A 25,759-nucleotide genomic window follows, 5' to 3' on the forward strand; every position below is an offset into this window, starting at 1 on the left:
GCCTATCTGATGTTTACTGTGCTCTTTCTGTGTTAGGGAGATGCTGCTCTGCTCATGTGTAAGATGCAGCTCTAAATCTAAACAGGGTATAGGACTAGTTGTCAGCCCTGAATTTCTGGGAAATCAAGGCTTCAAATGCTACTGAAAATTGTCCAGTCACTTTCTTGCTACTAACATTTGTCTCCATGGAGACTAGGAGCAGGGCTTTTCCTCCTGGTTAAGAGCTACATCCCTCGGTTCTAACTCTTCAAATACCGTATTTCAGACATATTTGTTGACATCCAGGCAACTCTCAACCCTGTACAAGAGGGAGCAGTTACTCTAAAAGGAAAAGAGGAAGGAATTTTCTAATTATGTTAGGAATACACTTAACATGATTCACTTGGCTTCCCGTGTGGTGTCAATACCAGGAGCATAATAGCGCCTTTCCTGGAAATTAGCTAAGTTCCCAGTTATGCTCGTCAGGGATTGCTGCACATCAGTCTGATTCTCCAGGCAGCCCATGGGCATGAGCAGGCCAGCCTGCTGCTGTCGTCCTACAGAATGTGCTCAGGTCCTTCTTGGGCTCCCCGAGATGTGAGGGAGGGGGACAGACTGGGAGTTTCATTATTTTCTATAGTGGAGAACTACTATCTAAGATTTAAGGTGGTAAGAAGAGAGACTACTTTGGAATTGAGAATCAGAATCTATTAAGGAAACAAATTGTCTCTTAAGTTGAATCATAGAATATGAAAGTCGAGAAAGGTATTTGAGATCAGCAGCTCTCGTGTTTCCGAGTAGCAGGGCCAAGGGCAGAGGACTTGCCCAAGATCACCCAGGTAGTTAGTGACCAAGTTTGAATGTCGGTTTCACCTCTGTTACTTACAGTTGTGAACTGATGATAGTGCTGTGTCACTATTAGCATTGACCCCAGTGTCTCAGAGGGCAGGAAAATATCTGACACTAAACTTTCTGAGGCCAGTATTGCCTTGGACAGAGATCTGCAAACTTTTTCTGTAAATCTTTTAAGGCTTTGTGGGCTACATAAGTCTCTGCTGCATATTCTTCATTGTGAGGTTTTGTTTGTTTTTACAATACAACCCTTTAAAAATGTAACAGCCAATTTTAGCTAAAGAGGTATACCAAAGACAGGCTGTGGGCTGGATTTGCCTGGCCTAGGATGTCAGCGCCTTTGGGCTTTATCTCTCTCCTACCAGGAATCCATCACTTGAAGATCAAGCTTGTGACCGAATTTACCGAGTAGGACAGCAGAAAGATGTTGTCATACACAAGTAAGTAAATGTCTCCCAGGACATAGGACTCTTTCCACATTCTGCTTTCGTCAAGTCTTTCTTGGGTAGTGATTTCATAGAATTTAAAGTATTTGGTGCTCACTCTACTAATGATGCTCCTGAGGCATCTTCTCTGTTGCTCACAGTCAGGATGGGAACTCAGGCCATGTGGGGTGACCTTGGAGTTGGCCTCCATAAAGGTGGCACAGGTTTGTCTAGGATGCTGAACCTTGCCTCAGGCCAGACGGCTGTGAAAGGACCCCCCGCCCCCCCCCCCAAACTTTTATTTTGACATAATTTCAGACATATAAAAAAAGAATGTAAGGATTGATACAAAAGAATGATATAAAAAATTCCTGTGTACACATGCTTGGCTGTGTGTGTATATCTGTGTGATTTTACACACGTGCAAACATTTTTCTGGACCGTTTGAGAGTAAGTTGAAGGCATGATGCTTATTTACCTCTAAACATTTTAGTGTGCATTTCCTAAAAATAAGGACATTTTCTCACATAACCACATTAAAATGATCAAGATTGGGTCATTAACAATGATGCAATACTACCACCTGAGCTATGGACTTCATTCTATTTTGCCACTTGTCTCAATGGTGTCCTCTGCAAAAGCCTAGATCCTGCGTAGCATTCTGTTGTCATGACTCTTCTGTCTTTTATCTGGAACAATATCTCAGTGTTTTTTGTTTTATGGAACTGACATTTCTGAAGAGCACAAGCCAGTAATTTTGCAGAATATTCCTGTATTCGGGACACTCTTCTCTTTAAAAATAATGAAAGCTACCTTGATGCTACAGTCCACACTATCTGTGGCCCCCGTGTCCTCCTGCTTCGTCTCCTGAGGGATGAGAAATCACTGCCTGTCTTTATGTGCTCACTGCCATCCATTCCTCAACTGTTACCAGTGGACTTTCCCACTGGCCTTTCACCGCAGTTGCTCTTGCTAAGGGGCTCCAGTGAATTCCAAACTTTGCCAAATACAGTGATCCAGTTAGTGTTCCTGTCTTCAGTTCTCTCCTCATTCTGGTGTACCTCCCTTAGGAACCCTGTCTGCTCCAGTAACTCCAGACTGTCTTCAGTTCCAGGAGCCCCCAAATTTCTGACCTAGATATCCAATTCCTGCTTAATCTCTGAATCTGGCCACATACTCAACCATTATTGATTCATTCGTGCATTCATCTCATTCAATCCATAAAGAAAGCTAGGACCTATTGAGCACGCACTGTGGAGTAAGTACTATTATGTATTCCAGGGACTCAAAATGTCAAACTGAAATTGTGTCTTCCTACCATCTCAGCTATTTATTCTTCAGAATTCCTTGTCTTTTTGAAGACTTCACTGTTCAATCAGAGAGCCAGAAACTGGACTCCTCCCTTCTTCTCACTTTTCACCTACCCAGTGATAATACCAATGCTAAAAAATTAATTTTTTTCTCTAAATGTTTCTTATAACCATCCCTTCTTTCCCAGCCCACTGTTCCTTCTCTCTTTCTAAATTTCTTAGCACAACAACAAAGCTACTCATGATCTGGCCCCCGCCAACTACTTGAGCTTTTGCCATTATAATGCAGCGGAGTGGAGTCCTAGCTTTCTCCCTGGCTGGACTGGATGACTTGGTCTTCCTCCAACATACCGTGTTCTAAACCTCAGCCATGGTTTTCCATGCCTTCCCACTCTAGGTGATGCCCTCCCCACTCTTCCCTTAGCGAGCCCTCATTTACCCGCCAGGTCACATGTACAGGGTGAGCTCTTCGGTACAGCTTTCCCCCAGCACTCCAGACTGATTGCTGCCTGCTCCTTTGCACTCTGGATATGTTTCCACTTTCTGGTGGTATTATTGTTGTTGCTTTGTTGCTTATTTTTATCTCTCTCTCTCTCTCGTGTTCTCTTTGAGGGCAAGATTATATAATTCTCTCCAGAACTACACTTCATGAAGCACAGGGGTAGTCAACCCTTTTACACCTACCACCCACTTTTGTATCTTTGTTAGTAGTAAAATTTTCTAACCGCCTACCGGTTCCACAGTCATGGTGATTTATAAAGTAGGGAAGTAACTTTACTTTATAAAATTTATTAAAGCAGTTACAGCAAGTTAAAGAATATACTAATAATTACTTATCAAGTACTTTATGTCGGATTTTTGCTAAGTTTGGCAGAATAAATCTTTATAAAACAACTTACTATAGTTAAATCTATCTTTTTATTTATACTTTGGTTGCTCTGCTACCGCCCACCATGAAAGCTGGAACGCCCCCTAGTGGGCGGTAGGGACCAGGTTGACTACCACTGAAGTAGTACATAGTATACAGTGGATGCTTAATCAATAGCGGGTTAGTGGTGGAATGACAACACTGGCATTTCCTTCATTTGTAAAACTTGTTTTCAGTGTGGATTGAAAGAAGATACTGTTTTAAAGCAGCACATGTACTTAGCAGGAACTTGATGAGCTTCACACATTCTGACCACATCAAGACGGCACTTTGTTGTGGAAGCTGAGTCTGCACTTTTTTGGATAGGGTTATCTTGCTTATTTTGGCATTTCTCACTTACCTTAGCTTCAGAAAGAAAAAATAAAAACTAATTTGAGTCACATCATTTTAAATGGGTATATATTTAGTCCAAGCTGTTTGGATTGCCTAAACATAGAGTTCTTAACCAAACCTGACAAAGCTTAAATAAAACTAAAGCATAAATAGAAGTTTGAACATGTTATTAGATATGCCACTTTGGGTTTCTGATTGTTTGCTTGTCTGTTTTTTTAGATTTGTTTGTGAGGAAACAGTGGAGGAGAAGATCTTGCAACTTCAAGAAAAAAAGAAAGATTTGGCCAAACAGGTTCTATCCATATCTGGAGAATTAGTTACCAAGCTCACCTTGGCTGACCTCAAAGTCCTTTTTGGCATCTAACTTCCTGTTTATAGAGCTCAGAATGGCGCCACCATTGGTTTGTATTAGGATTTGGGAGCGCGACTTCCCATAGTCCTTTGTGCTCTCTTGGCATTCCATTTCACCATTGAGCCTTATGCCCTCCTCACGGGAGGCAGTCTTATCCCCAGAATTGAGGATCAGTTTGTCATGTTAACCAGTTGGTCAGTCAACCATGTTAATCAATAAACTTATTTAATGAGGGACATACAAACCAATAAATGACTTCAGATAAAAGAAAATGTTTCAGGGCTAGAAAATTTTGGAAAACTACTCTGGGAGAGTTGTGCGTAAGCTTCAATAAAAGCTCTGCAGCCTTTCTCCTCTCAACTGACGGGAACCTTGTGTCAGTACCTTTTCTAACAGGCTCTGTCCCATCTCTTCTCTCCCGCCATGAGGTCACTCCTCTAACCACTCTATGGGCCGAGCAGAGAGTGTACCCTACGGCCCTTCTCCCTCAGATGACCTCAAGGAGGTGCTTTGTACATAAAGAAAGAGCTGTTTACTATTTATGTCGTATCATTTAGTAGTAGGTGTCTTATCATTTAGTGGTATAGCATATGCTATTTGTATCATAACTTAATATTTGTATCATTTTTATAGTATTTTTTACAAATTTACTGTATTTGTAGCATTTAGTATTAATGTTTCATTTAGTATTGTTGTAACATTTAGTCTTTGCACCATTGCATCATTTAGCATTGGTATTGTTCTGGGTAGAATCTAATGGTTTGACAGAATAAGAGAGATAATGCTGTGTTCACTAAACCTGTTTGCTTTTCCTCCTGGGCACCCAGAGAGACTACATTTCCCCGTCTTTACTGCAGTTTACACAGGTCATATTACTGAGTTCTCACCAAGGGAATGAGGACAGAAATTATCTAAGCCGTTTTGTATCCTTCCTGTAAAACTTTGCAAATGATTCTTCAGGCTGTGTCTCCTCTCATCGGGCCCCCAGATGCAGAAGTACTGGTGGAAGACCACAAGGCCTGAGAGAGCCGTGTGGCCTCTAGATTAGGGATTGGTACCCCGTTTTGGGCCACTGGCCCTTTTGGTTCCGGAATGACTGGACGAAAAGCCTTCCCCAGGTGTGCCTCCCTGCCCACCCCAGCTCACCCACATTGGACTATGACATAGTCAAGAAGTAATTTTTTTTAAGCTACTGGATTTTGGGGTTATTTATGTAGCAATTAGTAACTAATACAAACTCGTAAGACTTTTAAAAGTCTTGGGAAAACTATTCAGATTTCTTCTCGTTAGCATTCATCTCCAGAACACTTTACTCTATTGACTTAAGCTAGGGAGAACTGTAGTTCTTCCTAGGTAGCGCTGTTACCCTCCTTTGAGTGAGGAGTAGGAAACGAAATCCTTTGTTAACCCAGTCATGCTATGGACTGGGCACTGGGGCCTTTTTAAGCAAAGATGCCTTCTAAGGACAAGATCTGAAGGCCTACAGAGGTAGGCCTCTTCCTATCAAGACAGTTGGTTTGATAGGAAGATTTTGGTGTAGAACTTAGACTAGTCCATTTCCAGGCTCACCTTAGCTGGGTGAGGATATAACCTTGGAAAAATCCTTAACTCCTCTACATTTAGGTTTCCACATTTGTAAGGTGGGCATTGTTTTCAGAACTCCACAGCTACAGTGATAAAATCAGGAAATGAAGGACATAAGATTATCCTTGAGAGTTAGGCTGTACAATGCACCAGGGCAAAGATAAGTGTCACCTGAGAAGCAGTGGCTCCTAGGCCAGCTAGACAGTACAAACCCTGCCTCTGCCACTTGCTGATTGTCTGATATTAGGCTAGTTACAGATTCCCTGAGCATCTCCATTCTTTTATCTGTAAGATGTGTGGATTATCATATATCTCATTCTGCTCCACTGGGAATTCAGTAACAAATATGCCTGCTGTAACCCATTTGCCTGGATAGACAGTGGTTCATGTCAGTCAGAAGGTGCGTTAGATGAGCCCTGTCGGTGTCGGTTCCAACACTAGTTAAGAGAGAAGAGATGGTAACTTTGAAGTTCAAGTATTCTTGCTTTTAGTTTGGAGAGGGCTGAAGGGATTATAGCCTGCGGTATTTGCAGAGTCCATAGACAAATGTAAGATTCTTTCTGGCATCATAAGCAGTTTCTCTAGTGTTCCTTGTTCTGATGCTAAGCTAGCAAAGCCACCTGTGTCTTGGGTAAGTGCTTCTATAACAGTGAGGTGCTGTTGATTTGAGGTGGATACAGCAAAAGTTGGAACCACTGTCCTGATAGCATGAAATGTACTACACATGCATCCTTCAGTCCTAGCCTTGGGGTGAGACTTTGTCATGGATTAATATAAGTGGCATTCTGGTGACTATTTCAGGCTTATGTTCATTTTAGTTACTGTCTTTTTAAAAAAATTATTAATTTTTAGAGACGGAGGGAAGAGAGAGAAATATCAATTTCCTGTTCCACTTATTTATGCATTCATTGGTTGATTCTTGTATGCACCCTGACTAGGGATTGAATCCACAACCTAGATGTATCAGGGCAACACTCTTACCAATTGAGCAACCCAGCCAGGGCCACTGTGAGGGATTTAAGGTCTGGGCATGACAAGGGGGCCTCTGTACCCTCTAGCAGTGGGCCACATCCCACAGTGTAGTGGCCTGATTGAGGCACTGCCCTGAGTTCAGTGTCTTCCCACCTCCTCTGTGTGACACCACACTGTCAGGTTTCCCTGTTCCCTCTGCCCACCTATTTCACCATTCTTAGGCAAGGACAGAGGGAGCTCATTGCTTTGTAAAGCCTGACATGTTTTGCAAACACTGGTGTTGCTGTGGGCCAGGCCAGGGCACATGAGAATCAATAGCAGCATGGGTGCAGCTGAAAGAGTGAGATGGTGAACATCTCTCACCAGAGTGCAGCGCTGCTGGGCACCCAGTTCACAGGGTGTTCCTGATGTGACAGAATTGCCTTCATGGAAGCTTCATACTTTGACTTCTCTTTAATGGTGCTGGTTAAAATGGCATTCATTGTACTTGCCATGACTGGGTGGAATCCTGTCCCTTCAAAAACCCCACTGAGGACTCCTTTGTCATGCAGTCATTATGGACACATGCAGGATGGTATCTTTGTAAGGCGTGAACCATTTCTCTAGCAGTTGTAATTTAGAATGGCTACATAGGAACACGGCATGGTTTCCTCTCTGTTTCTTGCCCAATGAAGTGGCTTTCAGCAGGGCTCGTGGGTGAGGCCAGATTCTTCTGCACTAATAGGAAGACCGTGGAGATGCCAGCACTCAGTGTGGCCTTTCTGGTCATTTGAAATCTTGTCGTCTGCTGTAATGCCTTGAGAGAATTAGGTTTACAAAGTGGGATACTGGACTATTTCCTATGCAGCATCTAGCCCTAGGAAAAGACAATTAAAAAGTATACCTATAGTCAGAAAGTGAGTTATAGCAGGAATTTAGAATTCCTAGGCCTATACCCTAGATTTAAATGTTTTCATAAATAAAAGTGAAGTTAGGGTCAGGTATAGTACCTAGTTCCCCAGGATTCAGTAGCTAGGAGACAAAGCCTCCCCCCTAGGGATGGAACAGGGGACACAGACTTACAGCCACACAATGTCTTTACTAGCTTGAGTCTTTCTTCCCAGAACCCTTAGCTGAATCTGAGTGTAGGTAGAGATATATATGAAAGGAAAGATTCGGAGAATACTTTTACTGCTTAATTATTTATAAATTAATTAAAAAGTATAAATGTGCCAGGCACTGCTGGGCATTGGCAATATAAAACCAAAACCAATCCCTGTCCTGAGGCTTGCAGTCTAGGAGGAGAGACAGGCGTTACTTGAATCCTCACGTGTGACTAGGAGGTGGTGATGGTGAGGAGCGCCACAGTGGAGGGGCTGTGTAGCAGGGAGGGCTAAGAGCAGCGGTCTGACCTGGTATGAAGACTTCTTTGAGGACATGAGGAAGGAAATGGAATCAACATGTAGAAAGTAACAAGGCCAAGAGTGAAATACTACTTTGTATATTCTGCTTGTAATTAGCATTCACTTCACCCAACTACCTCTTAACTGAGACTAACTTAACACACAGGTATATATCCTCAGGGGTAAAGCTGAGTGACTCGCATTTGCGAGACTAGAGAATGATGGGTGGGCTGACAGGTAGATGTATATGTTTGCTATCCAAGTCAGGCAAGGTGTTTATCCTGTTATAGCCTCCCAGAGGATGCAGCCTGCAATTGTGGCTCTTTTTCTTCCCCATTACAGCAGAGGTGTAACATATCAGTGGTACCCAACCTTTTTTGGGCCACGGACCTTTTTTTTTTTCGGTTTTGTTTTGTTTTTTTCATTTTTTTTCTGAAGCTGGAAACAGGGAGAGACAGTCAGACAGACTCCCGCATGCGCCCGACCGGGATCCACCCGGCACGCCCACCATGGGGCGATGCTCTGCCCCTCCGGGGCGTCGCCATGTTGCGACCAGAGCCACTCTAGCGCCTGAGGCAGAGGCCACAGAGCCATCCCCAGCGCCCGGGCCATCTTTGCTCCAATGGAGCCTTAGCTGCGGGAGGGGAAGAGAGAGACAGAGAGGAAAGTGCGGCAGAGGGGTGGAGAAGCAAATGGGCGCTTCTCCTGTGTGCCCTGGCCGGGAATCGAACCCGGGTCCTCCGCACGCTAGGCCGACGCTCTACCGCTGAGCCAACCGGCCAGGGCCACGGACCGGTTTAATATCAGAAAATATTTTTACGGACCGGCCTTTAGGGTGGGACGGATAAATGTATCACGTGACCGAGACAAACGTCAAGAGTGAGTCTTAGACAGATGTAACAGAGGGATTCTGGTCTATTTTTTTTTTTTTTTTCCTGAAGTTGGAAACGGGGAGGCAGTCAGACAGACTCCCGCATGCGCCCGACCGGGATCCACCCAGCATGCCCACCAGGGGGCGATGCTCTGCCCATCTGGGCCGTTGCTCTGTTGTGACCAGAGCCATTCTAGCGCCTGAGGCAGAGGCCATGGAGCCATCCTCGGTGCCCAGGCCAACTATGCTCCAATGAAGCCTCGGCTGCGGGAGGGGAAGAGAGAGACAGAGAGGAAGGAGAGGGGGAGGGGTGGAGAAGCAGATGGGCGCTTCTCCTGTGTGCCCTGGCCGGGAATCGAACCCGGGACTCCCAGGCTCTACCACTGAGCCAACAGGCCAGGGCCGGAATCTGGTCATTTTTTAAAAACAAAACATTGTTCAGACTTAAATATAAATAAAACGGAAATAATGTAAGTTATTTATTCTTTCTTTTTTTTTTTTTTTTTTTCTTTTTTTTCATTTTTCTGAAGCTGGAAACAGGGAGAGACAGTCAGACAGACTCCCGCATGCGCCCGACCGGGATCCACCCGGCACACCCACCAGGGGCGGTGCTCTGCCCCCCAGGGGGCGATGCTCTGCCCATCCTGGGCGTCGCCATATTGCGACCAGAGCCACTCTAGCGCCTGAGGCAGAGGCCACAGAGCCATGCCCAGCGCCCGGGCCATCTTTGCTCCAATGGAGCCTTGGCTGCGGGAGGGGAAGAGAGAGACAGAGAGGAAAGTGCGGCGGAGGGGTGGAGAAGCAAATGGGCGCTTCTCCTATGTGCCCTGGCCGGGAATCGAACCCGGGTCCTCCGCACGCTAGGCCGACGCTCTACCGCTGCTTTCTTTGCGGACCGGTACCAAATGGCCCACGGACCAGTACCAGTCCGTGGCCCGGATGTTGGGGACCACTGACTTATAACTGCATCATGTTGATGCTTCAGTGCTCCCTACTCAAAGGTGATTTCTGAAGTACTTTGCTACCCTGGGGACAATTCCTGAATCCTCAGTGTTGCAGAGTTTTGGGCTCTGCAGATTACTCTTATTTTCTGGCAGAGCAGTTAAATCAAATGGAGTTTAGATTCCACTGTAGCACAGGCCAAGGAATAGGGGCCCCCACCACCACTTTTACAAACTTTCTTAATATTTGTAATGAAACTGTTGCCTTTAATATTGCTTAAAGGCTGGGGCATTTGCCAAAACCTAGATATTTTATAGAAGTTTTCTGTTGCTCATCTACAATAGTTATCTAATTACTGAAATCTTTTTCTGACTGAAACATGTAGGCTTTTTATCTTTATTTTATGAATCTTGATTTGTTAAAAAACGTGTGGCGGGATGGGGTAGGGTGGGGAAATGATGTAAATACAGTAAGTTTCTTCATGGTGAGCAATTCCCTAGATGTCTGAGGTCATTAGAAAACTCAGAGCTGGTTCCTAAGGTGCATTTAATTTATCCAACTAGTTCTAGAGAAGGCGGAGACTTTTTTTCTCAGTGGTATATTTGGTTAAATGACAAATATTGGAGTTTGGTGGAAGAGAAGTCTGGCTTATAGAAACATACGAAGGACATCCAAACTAAAAATTCTACCAGTTAGATTTTTATTCTCAACAAAATATTGATTAAGCCTCTACTGTGTGCCAGGAACAACACACACAGGGACAGTATACATAGTAGTTAATAAAGGCCAAATCTCTGCCTTCATAGAGATTTGGCTTATAGCCTAGTAGGAGGACAGACAGTAGACAGATGAATGTATGTGTACACGGTGATGAAGCCCAGTAAGGGTGAGATGGTAGGGAGAGGGCTGCTGTTTTACAGGGCACTTAAGGACCTCCGCAGGAAGGTATCTGACAAAGTGGAGACCTAAGGAAAAGGAGTGGATTGTGTGGGTGCCTGTGAGAAGAGCATTCCTGGTGGAGGGGTGAGGAGGCTGCAAGACAGAAAGTAGCACTCAGAGTTCAAGGAGCGCCAGGCAGGCCGGCTGGGCTGGAACAGGAGAAAAGCAGGTCAGGCAGGGTCTTACATGCTGATGTTAGGACTGGCTTTCCTCTGAGCATGATGGGAGGCCATTGGAAGGTGTTGGGCAGAAGAGTGTCATGACCTGAAGTGTTTAGAAAGGACCTTTCTGACTGGAGAATAGACCAGAGGAGGGAGCAGAGACAGGTCAGGTGGCAGAGTCCAGGTGACAAATCTCAGTGTCTCAGGCTGGTGGCCGGGGAGCTGGAGAGCAGTGCTCAGCAGACGTACTTAGAAGGGACGGCTGATAGGATCAGCCCGTGGTAAAGACAGTATGTCCTGGTGCGCAAGAGGGGCGTCAGAGCAGTGGATTCCACAGCCTATGAGAGTGGATTTGAATCTCCTTTGAGGAGGTGGATAACACCGCAGAAGCAGTTGGGCCGTACAGGCAAGTGGACAGTGGGCATTGAAATTTGGTAGTTGTTTCAGACATTCTAAATTTGAGGTGCCTGTGATATATCCAAGTGTAAATACTAAGTAAGATATTGGATATAATCCTTTGGAATGCAGAGCTGGAGATTAATTTGGAAGCCTCCAGTGTATAAATGATATTCAAGTCACGAGAGGATGGGAACATCTGGGAATGGGGAGAAACAAATGAAGAACTGACCCTGGAGCTTTCCAGTGTGTGCAGACAGGCCAGGCCAGGAGGGGCCAGCAGAGAAGACAGAGGGCAGGTCCCTGACACAGGAGGAGTGAGAAGAGCAATGTCACCAAAACCAAAGGAAAAACAGGTTTCTGTAGGGGCATGTTGGCGTGTGCACTTCCAGCACCAGCAACGCTCTTCCGGTTCTAACAGCCGACTCTTCAGAGTCAAAGCTTCTACTTAACTTCTAGGTACATAGACAAAAGTGAAGACTGTTCTCTAGAAAACAAACAATGTTGAGAGAGGTGAGGATGGGGCTACCTAGATGGCCTGGCATGAGCAGAATTGCAGTAAATGTGTGAGGTTCTATTTCTTTTTTGTGACAGAGACAGAGGGGGACAGATAGGGACAGACAGGAAGGGAGAGAGAGGAGAAGCATCAGTTCTACGTTGCGGCTCCTTAGTTGTTCATTGATCGATTTCTCCTATGTGCCTTGACCGTGGGGCTACAGCGACCGAGTGACCCCTTGCCTAAGCTGGTGAGCCTTGCTCAAACCAGATGAGGCCATGCTCAAGCTGAGGACCTTGGGTCTCGAACCTGGGTCCTTCACATCTATCCACTGCGCCACCACCTGGTCAGGCAAGGTTATATTTCAACACCACTCCCCTTGTTTACTTACTACCTGCGTGCCCTTACCAAGTAGTAGCCTTAGGCTCTGGGAGTTCACATGAACAAGGCATAGAGGGGGAAGAGGCGACTTCCACCTAAACAGCTGGATCACATCATAATCCATTAAAATGTGCTCGTGAAAGGAGGTTTTTATTTCTGAGGAAAATATCTATATAAAATGTAACTCAGGAAGAAATAAAAAGGGTTAATTATCAAAAAGTAAGGACCCTAACTATCCCCACAATCTCTAGGTTGAAAGGCATAGATACCTCCATAACCGTACAAAAAGGAGACAGCCTCTTTTGGTGCAGAAAGAACACTGCCAACCCATTGCTGAGAGAAATGTAGTCGTGTGGTCTTTTGTGCTCAGCTGTCCACACGTACAATCAGTGAGCAACTCACAAAGTACTTGAGCTTGAGAGTATAGATAAGGCACTTTTGTTTTTAATTCTGCCAATTTCTTCAGAGTTAAGGCCTGGGGTTGTCTGGTAGCCTGAAGTTGTGCTGGCTACAGCTTTAGCAGGCTGACCAGGAAACGCTCAGAGTGCCACGGTCCTGAGCAGACTCCTTGCCGTGCTCTGCCCACCTGTCCACGTGCATTCTGACTTCTCAGTAAACTTCCCACAGCATGACCAGTGGGGGCGGCCTGGGTGGCCTTTGTGTCCATGGCCACAGCCCAGGTACCCACCTGCGTGGTACAAAGAGGACAGGGAGGAACACCATCAGAGTGAAGTCCAAGTGGTTACCGTGGAAATTAAAGCTCCTGGCAGCATTTAGACTCCTGGATGTGAAAACATCTAATAAAAATTCGGTAAGAGGAACAAGCTATCGATGCCTCTAGTCAGGAGGACTCGGGACTGATGACAGCAAATGAATTAAGGTGAACTGAAGTTCTGAGAAGAGGGTTATTTTAACACTGCTAACTCAAGGAGATGAACTGGTTTGGATTTTAACAAATAAAATGAAAGATAAAGTAAATAAATTTACACTTGGAGTGTAAATAAAAAAGTATTGTATTTCCCCATGTATAAGACGCACCGTTTTCCAAAAATTTGGGGGTCTAGAAATTGGGTGCATCTTATACAGTGGTTGAAGTTTTTTTACTTGCATATCCTGCTTTTTTGCACTTGGTTTTGTGCTCTTTGTTGAAGACAGTGATTCATTAGGCACAAATGAGGATAAGCTAATGGATGGGAGTTTTGACAGTGATGAGGAGTTGTATGAATTTTATGATGAATAAAACTTGAATTCAATAACTTTATGTAATACTTTTTTTTTTGTTGTTACCAAAATTCAGGCCCCCAAATTAAGGTGCGTCTTATACATGGGGAAATACGTGAAGTATTTATACCAAAGGGTACAAAAGCCTTGCTTATGGCCCACCATCAGAGAAGGACACATTAGAATACTTTAAAAAAATAATTAGGTCTTGCCTGAGCTGACTCTCCTCCCCCTAACAAGAGAGCTAGACCTGGTTCAGTTGGTTTAATCATCTACTCCCCCATCCCTGCGTTGTCTGGAACTTCTTTAACCTTTTCAAAGGAACAGGACAGGCAACATTTTTATACTGCGGGGATGCTGGGAAGGGAGAAATGGGACACCAAGTGACCAGGTAGAAGCACAGGGCTCATGGGATTGATGAACTGTTTCAAAACTAAAAAAGCTCGGAACTTGTAAGCTTGCTGTTTCAGTGTTCAGAACAAAGAAACTACACGCAAGTTTTAGAACGGTGGTACTTATATCCATAGACTATATTCTTACAAAGTCTAAGTCAGAATATCCTAAACCAAGTGTCTGCAGTAGCTGATTGCCACTGCTGGGAGGCGGCCCAGATGGGGAGGACTCTCAAGAGTGACTGGCACCCCTACCTGGCATGGTGCCCCCGCAGGCACAGCGAGCAGTTTTCTGGCCTCCACTGGAGCAGAATGTGCAGCAGTGAAACATGCCTTGGTGTGAGCGGTGCCTCTTCCTCACGGTCACAGTGAACGGCGAGCCCTTCAGTATTCAGACCAAGAGCAAAGAACAGCAACTTATGTATGAGTCAACAGAGATGTGCTGAGCATCTCATGTGCTAAACGGAGTGTATGTCACGGCCTGCGCTTACATGGACAAGGACAGCAGGAGGGAAACACAGGACAGTAACTATCTGGATGCTCAGCTGGGGCCAGATAGAGTCCCTGCTAGCACCCAGATCACGTGACACACTAGTAAACCCCATCTGTTCTTTCCTGTAACTGACTGGTCTCTGCTCTGTTGCTGAGGAACCTCAGGGGTAATTAGAACGCTATAACCACAAGGCTAGGACAGCCATGGTCCTGTCTCCAGTTTCTCAGCCACACACCTCCCCTCATATACTGAGCTACCTCCTTCCCTTCTACCCTTCCATCCTGGACATACCTGTTTACCCACCTATTTGTTCTGGGACAGTGAAGAGATTCGCAAGGGAGAAGAGTTAAAAGTAGTTAATAATTCTCAAATTAGAAGCTTCTACCTGCCCCATTTCCTTCCAGGATAACCCCATTCTCCAGTTTCTAGCCTATGTTAAACAATATTTAATAAGTGTGACTATGTGCTTCTCCCTGTGTGAGCCATGCAGCCCGTGAAAGCACAAAGTCGAGAGTCAGTCTGGCACCTTGGAACCTTTTCAGATGTTAAATCTCTGCCTTTTAACTTTACAATCTATTTTTACTTAAAATTTTTTTTTTATCAATTGATTTCAGAGAGACAGAGAGGGGAAGGGAGAAAGAGAGAGAAAGAAAGAGGGAAGCATTTGTTTGTTGTTCCACCTAGTTGTGTACTCGTTGGCTGCTTCCCGTATGTGCTCTGACTGGAGATCAAACCTGTAACCTTGGTGTCTCAGGTGACACTCTAACCTACTGACCTAACAGCCAGGGTCAAGAGAGTTTACAATCTATTTTAAAAACAACTTGGAGTTCAAAAAAGGGGTCAAATTCTGATTTTGCTATGCAGGCACTGTGTATTTTAGCAAGTTTGGTTTCTCATGATGATTTCTATGCCTGAATGGTTTAGAAGAAAAATGAAATAATGTATGTAAAAACACCTAACCCACTCTGGCATACTGTAGTTAGGCAGGCAGAGTGGCTAGTGAATAATGAGTCTTCCTAGTTTGCACACCACAGCCTAACATTTCATGACTCTGCATGGCATCTTCGTGTCCCTGTCAGGGTTGATTTTTCTTTTGGGGAACCTCTGACTACTCCATTGTCAGCAGAGAGATTCATAATCTAACCAGAAAGTGTTACACTTGTCGTGGAAGTGGTTTAGTAACCATGGTGACATAAGCATATATGGAAACAGAGTCGAGTCAGTAGATAGGCAGTTGGATGACTAGTGCTGTGGCTGTAAGAAGAGGGTGCAGGTCTCCCAATCGTGCTCCAGTAAGTCCACTGTGGTCACAGTCCGTACAAAGCTAGGCAGCCCTTAGCTAGATGATATTTCTTGAGTGTAGGTTCTTGTCTGCTGATAGACTGCCCCCCTGTGATTAAGGCATCTTCCCAATTAAGAGTTCCAACAAGCCAACTAGGAGAATGATAAAATATAAGCATAACTGCTGGGAGGGGAAATAGGGCAGGAGAGTTCTTAGAGTCCCCAGCATCCTCTACTAAAAGTAAGTCACAGAATCCAGGCTGTTTCTAAAGGGAAAGGAAAGAGGAAAGAGGAGAATCCTATTCAGTCCCTCTCCACGGCTTATCCTGTGAGAAAGGTCTGCACCCTAAGGGCTGGGGTGGAAGGTGCTCGGAAGCATGCTCACTGGTCTGCCTCACCTGCACGTGCTGCTCTTTAACGCAGACCAACACCGTGTAGATGCCAGGTTCCTTGGGGATGTAGGAAACACAGTATGTTCCATCCTTGTTATCTTGCACCATCGTTCTGACCAGACTGGATGGAGACAAGGGTTCCAAAAAGCCACTTACTCTCAGCCTGCTTCAGATGCCCACTATTTCAGGATATAAACTACACCATTAAATTCGGTCTTAATTTTAAATCCCCCCCCAAACTGGATACTGCTTCTACTTGTCTCATTAATTTTGCAACATAAAGGAAAGCAACGTAAATGCTAATTTAGTCAGCTGTTCAGTGACTTCCTTGAAAACTGTGCTCCCTCTGAATGGCTTCCATTGTGCTTTCCTGCACTCCATCCTCGCCCTTCCCTCCTCCACTTGCAGGGCCCTGGAACTCGGCTCCCAAGACAGTGCAGTAGCCAAGTGGGCCTACATTTTGAGAAGGGCACCTTTCAGTCCAATACTGAATATTTTTCACTCTATTCAGAGAGTGGGATGAAGACAATCAGGGGCAGGTCAGACTTTTGAAAGAGACTTGAATATAGGTATAAAATGCACACAAGAGCCCTGGTCAGATAGCTCAGTTGGTTAAAGCATCATCAAGGTTATAGGTTTGATCCCGGGTCAGGGCACATACAGGAATCAATCAATCAATGAATATATAAATAAGCGGAACAACAAATTGATGTTTCTCTTTCTCTCTCTAAAGTCAATAAATAAAAATCTAAAAATAAAACCCACACAAAAAAACACATCTGGCCCAGTTGCTCACATCCCGTTTTTAGTAGCACCCCGGGGAGGAGGATAACAACCGCAGTCACACCACTATTGCCAAGGACCTCAGGTTCCAGTTTCACCTTTCCCCACGACATGTGACTGCAGAGTACAAACCTGTCTTTTTTATCTTTAGGGACAACTGCGACTTGAACATTGTCTCCTCCCCTGCCCATGGCTTCTCCCGCTGCATCCTTACAAAGCAGCGTGAAGGAGGCTGTCTGTTTCTCCCGGGCTCTGTGGAGATCTGCAGGAGAGACACACACGGTCCTCATCTTCAAGGCCCATTGCAGAGCTACCTCTCCAGATCAGACACCATCTTGCTTTTACTCGTTAGAACCAAAGGTTGCACTTCCTGTTCTCTTCTCTTCCCATCTGCCTCCCAGAGCATACCTCCTGGGAGACTCCTGTTGAGCCTGGCCCTCTCCGCCAGCAGCTGCTTTTGGATCACAGGATCCTGGACCTTTAACTTCAACCCTGTGGAAGTTCTGAAAATACTCCAGATTGGCCTAAGTATTTAGAGAAGAAAATCTCTAGACCCTGTGAGGGAGGCTGATAACCCCAAACTGCCATCTCTTAGCTGCAGATACTGCTAGAATAGGTTTGGACTCCCTGTTCTGAGATCCTCCACAATGCAATAGCTCAGGGCAAAGTGTTGGGATATTCAATAGTAAGGACACAATAGATACTTTAAAAAGATTACTTAGAGCTCTTGCCTGAGTTGACACTCCATTCTCAAGAAAAGAGCCAGACCTGGTTCAGTTAATCATCCACTCCCCCCTCCCTACAGCTCCTAGTCAGCAGTCAGATGAAACAGGGCTTTGTAACCTGTCCAGGTGTTCATGAACTACTGTGAGGTCTATGGAGAGGCTTATGAAGGGTCTAAGAGTCTCCTAAAATTGCCCAAGGTCGTGGGTGTTTCTTAGGGAAAGATCATTCTCAAAGGGAGCTGTGACCTCCAAACAGTTAACCAATTCCTGTGCAAGAGGACTGATGTATGACATACATGTGTGAATAATATGCTTCCTTTAGAATAGGACACTGTGGTCAAATGATACGGTACCCCTCGGCGCGCCCCCCCCCCCCCCATCGAATGAAATGCCTACCATATTCTTTTAAATATCAATGGTATGGGGCTTATGTGAATCAAAAACGACAGAGAAGAAAGTAAACCATGATCTCCTCCTCCTCATTCCTCTGAGACCCTCTTCAGAACATGACCTGGGAGTCAGGGCCTGCATGCTCCTCCCTGGACACTCAGGACCTCGCTCTGCCCTGATGCTTGTTACCTCCTAGGGGCACTGTCTCAGTTCTGTCTTCTGATGGAAAAAGTGTGATCCTTGAGTTCCCTGATAGTTACTACATTTATCAACTGGAAAAGGATCAAGCCTTATGCCTGCAAGGGATATTAACTATACCCTGACCAGAACAAATCAGAAAGAAAAGGGCAAGGGAGAGGTCACTGCCCTTTAACAAACTGGTCAGTAGGGAGCTCTTCCTAGCTGAATGAAGGCCTAGCTGAAAAAGCCACAAATCTTTAAAAACGATGTCCCTGTCCTCTGCCCTCTCAATGCCAGTAGGCAGTGCCTTCCTACCTTCTCCTTGAAGGACACATTTGGCTGGATCGACCTCTTTGGTATTGATGGCCCCATAAACTTCATAGCCACGGCACTGGCCTGCTTTCTTCTGAGGAGAGAAGCATATCTTATTGTTTACTCTGGGGTGGGCACTGTATTCGACTTGGTTCAGCTTCGTGAGCCTCTCCACTACCACCCCCTTGGTGAGGAGGATCTCCAAGTCAGAGCCACTGGTCAGCAGGTACTCGGTGAACTCCACTCCAGTGCGCATGTCTGCCAGCAGCTGCTCCAGCTGTGCCTTCTGCAGCTGTAGGGAGTTCTCCTTCTGGACCCGTATGTCTTCCAGCTGCTTCAGCAGCTTGTCTCGATGCTCCTCAATGGCCTTGATGTAGCCTTCAGAGAATGTTCGGACATCGGCTGCCACGGCCTCCACTCGTTGCTGGAGGGCACTGTTTGTCTCTTTGATCTGTTGCAGGGCTTCTTCCAGGGCATCCAGGTGGGGCTGGGTGCCTCTGAGGAGCTCCCGCACAGAGTCCCCATGCTTGTGGATCACATTGCTGGTGAAGTCACAGGGGTGATCCCGGTGCTCACCCACCACGCAATCACGGCACACTGGCTGGTCACAGAGCTCACAGAACAGCCTCAGCTCCTCCGCAGGGTGAGTAGGACACAGAATGGCTTTCCCAATCTGGCTGTAGCCTTTCAAGTCTTTTAGGTCCACCATGGTATGGTAAGTCGTTTTCTTCTGCCGCCTAGGGGTAAGCAGAGTCAGGAACAAGACATTAGGAAACCATTCTAGTTGGGAAAAACAGTCCCGCAGTTTTAAGAGCCATGGGCTCCAAAGTCAAACAAACCTGAGTTCACTTCTTTGCTCTACCCTCCTACCAACTACATGATCCTCTGATTCCAGTTCTACCTCTGTGCAGTGGGGATAGTACTTACCTGAAAGGGCTGTTGTACAAATTAAATGATAGTAAACTAAGGCTTTCTGGCTTACAACACTAAGTCTACATTGTGGAACTTTTCTCAAAGAATTAAATTGGCAAGTTTAGACAAGAGCCATTGCCTACTCCTCCAGCAGGCTAGAGGTGAGAACAAGGTGAAAACCCAGCACCAAGAGACAGAAACCGTGCCAGCTGGCATAGCAGTAAATCCCAGGCAATTAAAAAGCAGCTAGCTGGCTTTGCCAAAACCTCCCTCTGCTTTTACCTAAGATTTTGGTAGAGCGTTTCCTTTGGCTGGTGTCTGTGTCATCCAAAGCGTCAAGCAAGAATTTTCCTCAACAGGTTATCAACATTAGAAAGAGTGAAATCAATGGATAGAATCAAAGCTCTTAATTCCTGTTTTCTGTAGCCCTCTAAAGATTCAGGGAGATCCCTAGGAAACCATGGTGACTGTTACAGTAACTTGAACTTACATGCCTGTCCGGCACCAGATGAGTGGCTGTAGAGAAAATAGGGTCAGCTGTTTAGCTGGCAGCAAAGCAATCACACTTCCAAGTTAAAAATAGAAAGACTAAAGACTACTAACTTGTTCTGTGGGTGAGTCCAGAGAATAAATAGAAGGCAGAACTTAAAAACTACTTGAGGCTAATTCTAAAACCTTGGCTATTTTATATTCTGATGTCCTGGAATGGAGGAGGGGCTTGAGAAGGGATGAGGATTCATATGACAAACTGTTCACCAAATGCCATAAAAGACCATCTGCACCCCAAGGAGCACCTACCAGTTCACCTTACCAAGCTCCACAGTGACTCTAGGGTACAAGGAAAAGGCTGAGGTGGAGTGCTGCCAATCTGCTCCTTATGCTGGGAAGGCAGCATAGATTAGTAGAAAGAGAATGTACATCTGGATTTAAAATTCAGTTTTGTTATATACTACTTACCAGCTCTGGGACCTTGGCAAGTCACATATTGCTGAGCTTGTTTCCTCAATAAATAGAGGTGGAAACAGTGCTTACTTTTATATAAGGAGTGCAAGGATCAGATGAGATCAAGGCAGGGGCTATGGTATTCATTCTCCTGTTTCTCCAGCACCTGCTATGATTATCTAGTACAAAAAGGACTGATGATCCGAGGACACTGAATGTGCTTGCAAACTGAAAAGGACTTTGCAAGCCTTGACACTACACTGCTTACAAAAATTAGGGGATATTTCAAAATGAATATGAAGCACTGAAATATCCCCTAATTGTTGTGGGCAGTCTATCATTACAAAGGGTAGTATATAAGGCTGCAAAAGTTAACTACCCTTCTAGAGTGTTTGCTATCACATCGTAGATTGCACTTTGACTTTCCATGGTACTTGAGAAAGTTTGCCTTTCCATCTGCTCACCAAGGAGGGATGTCTCTGTCTAAACACCTTTGTGTACTGTTCTTAAGCCACACAGGTTGGGGTATCCCACCTTTACCTATGCGCCTGGCAGCAGAAATGGCAGAGATTGGCTTTGCAGGTCTGACACCTCTTCTCCACTTCCCTGTCGCTGCACAGGTCACACACTAGACCCTGGCCTTTCCCATGCAGACTCTCCAGCATCACATCATTCATGGCCAGGTGGTCTATGGTTAAAGCCTCCACTCCACCCATGGGAAGGTCCACCTGGGTGTCACATACTGGACAGAGGATGCCGATCTGCGGTTGCAGGCCGTGGGGCTTGAGTTCCTGGAATATTGACCCCTTAGAGCTGGTGTCAAAGTCTCCCCTGCGGGTGTCCACTATGCAGAAGGGTTCCAGCTGCTCCAGACACGTGGTACAAACTGTATGCAAACAAGGCAACAGCCTGGGGGCTTTGAAGAGCCCCATGCACGAGGGGCAGTGAGTCTTGCCTGAGTTCCCAGGGGCAGTTCCACTGGGGACTTTGTCCACGAAGCCCAGTAGCGGCTTCTTTTCTGACATATTCCCCACTTTTATACCCAGTATTAGAAAAGGACCTGGGTAGTTCTGTAATGAAGTAGGTGACTATGCCCACCCAAAGAAAAAGTTGGCAGAACTTGAACAGAGACCATGGGGACTCGCTCTTCAGCAGCTCAAAGGGCAAAGGGGGAGAAGGGGGCTCCTCAAAGGAACCACTCACGGATCTGCTCTGGAGGGCCCCCTCCTTTCCATGGCATCCCATACCAGACACCCCCACGCCCTCTTCTGTTCCCCCAAGTCCTCCCCGGAAGCACTTCCAGGTCTAGGTCTCGAGCTAGTCCTGTGGTCTCCTCCTGGACCCCTGCACCTCTCCCGCCCTCCACTACCACCCCCTCCCGCCGCCCGCCCCACTGGTCCCGCGCCAGACACGCGACAAGCGCCACCCTCGCCCCCGCGTAATGAGGTAGAGGGCCTCCCGCTCCTTCCCCCAACCAGGTCCTCCGGGGAGGGCACGCGGCAAGCGAAGATGCTGCGAGTCCCAACCGGACCCTCGCTTGCCACCGTACCCCCAGGTCTCGCCCCAAGGTGCCGAAAGGGTCAGGTCCCAGCCCGAGTGTACTCAGACAAGGCCAATCACCGTCCGAGAGGGGCGGTCCTCGCCGCTGAGGGCCCCGCCGCCCTCCAGAGTGACACTACCAGCAACCAATAACCTTTGGCGATTCTACATCTTCGCTTGTCCACTCAGGCCGGGAGGGGAGAAACAAACTAAGAGCCGGAGGCGGGGCGGCGGGTGGAAAAGAGCAAGGAGGAGAGGGAGCGGCATAGTAGAGCCAACGTCACCATTTTACGGCGACTGTCCCTCTCTTTATCTCTCTGGTGACCAAAAAAGCCAGAGGACCACTTATAGAGCGCGCTGATATGCCTCGAGAATGGCCTCTTTTGTGCCCTTGGATTGGTCTCACGAACCAACCAGACTGGACCTTCTTATTGGTGGGGGAGCTGTCAGTCAGCCCGGGGCATGCTGGGAGTTGTAGGACGAGATTCTGCTCAGGAGGGTGTGAGCCTGCGGCTTTCTCCTCAGGCCTAGGTGCCGACGCCGAGGACTTGCGGCTCGCTAGCACCTGGAGCTTTCCAGGACTATGGGCCTCAGGCCTTGGTTCTGGGACCCATTGAGCCGAGGACTGGCAAGGAGGCCCGCGTTCGGCCAGTGCCAGGAGCTCGCGATTCCCTGGAGCTGCAGAATCTGCTGCTTCACCCAGCGGGGCCGGGCGTGCAGATGACCTCAGGGGTTAAGTGTGTGTCACCCAGAATTCTCCACTTATGCACAACAGAAACGGAGCAGGTTTGTCCCGCTGTTTTCATCAGTCGGTCAGGAGGGCCGGTGACTGGTCACAATGGGATAGTGGACCATGCCAAGGAGAGATAAGCCCTTTGTGGGCTCACAGACTCGTTGGGAGGATGAAGGCACTGAGCAAGCTTTACAATCTCTTCGCCTCCTTCTCTAAGTGTCCTCACCAGTGGTCTCCTGGTTTGGCCTTCTGGGGTTACCTGGATCTGCGGCCTGTATCTCCAACATTCCAGGAACCGGGGCACTGGCTTCTGACCCCCCGCCAGTCTCCTTCTCTCCACCGCCTCCGCCTGTCCAGTAGGTTCTATTTCCCCTCTGCTTGCTTTCTTCACGACTTCCCTGCCCGATGCGCGTTCATTGATGCCTTATCCATTTCTAATATGGGCACAGTGCCTAGCCTAAGCTTTAAAAACTAAGGAAATCTGACAAAAACAAAACGTCGATTCTAAAACATGAAAAAAAACCCAACTATTTACAAAAATTGAAGTGCTTAGCCATTTCCGAACTACATATACAATGCCATTGAATCCAATGCCACTTACAGAGAGAGCAAAGCAGGTTTACAGTTTGTATAGAAAATAATACAATAGGCCCTGGCCGGTTGGCTCAGCGGTAGAGCGTCAGCCTGGCGTGCGGGGGACCTGGGTTCGATTCCCGGCCAGGGCACATAGGAGAAGCGCCCATTTGCTCCTCCACCCCCCCCCCCTCCTTCCTCTCTGTCTCTCTCTTCCCCTACCGCAGCCAAGGCTCCATTGGAGCAAAGATGGCCCGGGCGCTGGGGATGGCTCCTTGGCCTCTGCCCCAGGCGCTAGAGTGGCTCTGGTCGCGGCAGAGCATCCCCCCTGGTGGGCGTGCTGGGTGGATCCCGGTCGGACGCATGCGGGAGTCTGTCTGACTGTCTCTCCCCGTTTCCAGCTTCAGAAAAAGAAAAAAATAAAAATAAAATAATACAATAATTAGCTGGACCTGTGGTGGCACAGTGGATGAAGTGTTGACCTGGAATGCTGAGGTCTCCAGTTGGAAACCCTGGGCTTGCCTGGTCAAGGCACATATGGGAGCTGATGCTTCCTGCTCCTCCCCACCTTCTTACTCCCTTTCTCTCTCCCTCTCTTTCTCTCCTCTCTAAAATGAATAAATAAAATATTTGAAAAAAGACAATAATATAATAATAAATAATAATACAAGGATAAGCTGTTTCATGTACTCACACTGTAAACCTTCTTTTGTTCCCATCCTGTGTGTAAAAATTACATGTGATTTCCAAATGTAAGCATGCCTACAAAGGTCTTAAGAAAGTCCTTACCTAGATTCCTTCAGCTTCTTGTCCTCTCCACACCTACCCTGCCGCAGAAGGTGCTTTCCCCACTCCAGTGTGCCAAAGTCACGTGAACCCTGCTAACGTGGGTTTGCTATATATTCTTGCTCCCAGCTTCCCTTCAGCCCTCTGGACACTTGGTGACAGTTCTCACCATCTTTTATTCATGCACTATCTCATTTCCCAGGTAGGTGTACCAGGCTTCTCTTGTTGAAGAGTGCTTAATAATTTACACGGGCATATCTTGTTTAATCTTTTAACAATTCTTATGAGGAAAGTCTCAGAGAAGTCTGGTGGGTAATAATATCTGAAGACCTGAACTTGAGCTTTTTTTTAAGTTGAATTTTTTCGGGTGACACTGGTTAATAAAATTATACGGGTTTCAGGTGCCCAATTCTACATGTCTCTGTACATCATATTGCGTGTTCACCCCCACCCAAGTCAAGTCTTTGCCCCTCACCATTAACCCCCTCCCACCCCCTCCACTTCTCTCCACTACCCCCTAGCCCACTGGCAGTCACTGCACTGTTGTCCATGTCCATGTGAACTCAGTCTTATGATGCCATGTTTAAGATTCTACCCCAGCCCTGGCCGGTTAGCTCAGCCGGTTTGAGTGTTGTCCTGAAACATCAAGGTTGCCGGTTTGATCCCCAGCCAGGGCACAAATGGGAAGCAACCAATGAATGCAAAACTAAGTGGAGCAACAAATGAATGATTCTCTCTTTCTCTGCCTCCCTGTCTTTCTCTCTCTCTAAACTCAATCAATTAAAAAAAAAGATTCTACCACAACCACCTCTTTCCTTTTCTTCTGCAGCTTCTAAAGCATCTCAGCAGGTTATTTAAAAAATATTTTTTTTTAGAGAAAGCATCTTAGCCTTTAATTGAGTGAGAAGCAAAATTATTTTGAGAACTCTCTCACTTTCTACTTAAAAATCTGATTCATCACATCTCCTCTCAGATCCTCCAACTGCGTTACTTCTGTTCTAAGATTAACCCCTCCAGACCTTTGCTCTTTCATCTAGCCTCTCCTGCCTCCTTAAAACCTTTCTGCTTCTGCATTTTCAATCAGTTCATTAAAAATATTTTTTTCAATTACAGTTTACATTCAATATTATTTTGTATTAGTTTCAGGTGTACAACATAGTGGTCAGTCAATCATATATCATACTTTACAACGTGTTCCCCTTGATATTTCCTGTACCCACCTGGCACCCTACACAGTTATTACATACATATTCTTGACTATATTCCCTCTGCTGCACTTTACATCCCCATGGCTCCATCAGCTCTTTACTAGCATGTTCTTCTACTGAGAGTTACAGCCAAGGCTTTAAGGGGGAAACAAATCGCCCATGACTCTGCTGCCTTTCAGTTTGCCTTTATGACTCTCAGCACTACATTTTCCAGGCTAGTCTCGCTCTCTGCTTTCATCGCCGTCTGCCATGATCAGCACCACCACCTGTATTTCCCTACCCCATATAAACTAACTTTTGACTCTTGGGACTTTTCTCTTGTAGATCACAACTGATGTGGTCTCTGGGCTTTTCTCAATACATGGTCTCTAGTATTCACCATGGTTATGTACTTTTTCATCCTTAGCACTGGCTTCCTTCTTGACTTCGGAAATACTCTACTCTCCCGTCCTTCTGTTCTCTTGGGCTGCTTCTCACACTCTTCCCTGCTGGTTCCCCTTCCTCCATTTTATCCCCTACCTCCATTTTATCCTCTCCCTTTGCTCTCGACATTTTCTCTTATGCAGGTGATTCCTAGGTTCACACTTTCAACAC

At 46.3% G+C, this 25,759-nt stretch overlaps 2 protein-coding genes across 13 annotated transcripts in view; one reads left to right on the forward strand and one right to left on the reverse strand.

The window, feature by feature from the left end:
• TTF2 (transcription termination factor 2) overlaps positions 1-5,006 on the forward strand; it is a 44,634-nt gene extending 39,628 nt beyond the window's left edge. For 3 of the 6 annotated variants that reach the window (XM_066377259.1, XM_066377261.1, XM_066377263.1), the window contains 2 exons: positions 1,197-1,271; positions 4,047-5,005. In XM_066377259.1, coding sequence (XP_066233356.1) covers positions 1,197-1,271; positions 4,047-4,191 — 220 coding nt within the window. In that variant the 3' untranslated portion in view covers positions 4,192-5,005. Of the gene's footprint in view, positions 1-1,196; positions 1,272-4,046 lie in introns of all 6 variants that reach the window. The other 3 variants (XM_066377260.1, XM_066377262.1, XM_066377264.1) reach the window with 2 other exon arrangements.
• TRIM45 (tripartite motif containing 45) lies at positions 11-22,163 on the reverse strand. Of its 7 annotated transcripts, none has more exons than XM_066377272.1 (7): positions 22,020-22,163; positions 20,867-21,212; positions 18,476-19,209; positions 16,998-17,127; positions 16,089-16,203; positions 14,172-14,298; positions 10,632-12,991 (listed from the first exon to the last, which is right to left on the reverse strand). In XM_066377272.1, the coding sequence occupies exons 2-7, from the start codon at positions 21,040-21,042 to the stop codon at positions 12,843-12,845; spliced, it is 1,431 nt and encodes a 476-aa protein (XP_066233369.1). In that variant the 5' UTR covers positions 21,043-21,212; positions 22,020-22,163; the 3' UTR covers positions 10,632-12,842. The 7 variants fall into 7 exon arrangements, with proteins under 7 accessions (XP_066233366.1, XP_066233369.1, XP_066233370.1 ...); XM_066377273.1 differs by lacking the exon at positions 22,020-22,163 and adding an exon at positions 21,858-21,995; XM_066377275.1 differs by lacking the exon at positions 22,020-22,163 and adding an exon at positions 21,574-21,662.
• Positions 22,164-25,759: the final 3,596 nt, after the last annotated feature.

The sequence above is a fragment of the Saccopteryx leptura genome, chromosome 3 (genome assembly GCF_036850995.1).
Source record: "Saccopteryx leptura isolate mSacLep1 chromosome 3, mSacLep1_pri_phased_curated, whole genome shotgun sequence".
In the NCBI taxonomy this organism is placed as follows: domain Eukaryota; kingdom Metazoa; phylum Chordata; class Mammalia; order Chiroptera; family Emballonuridae; genus Saccopteryx; species Saccopteryx leptura.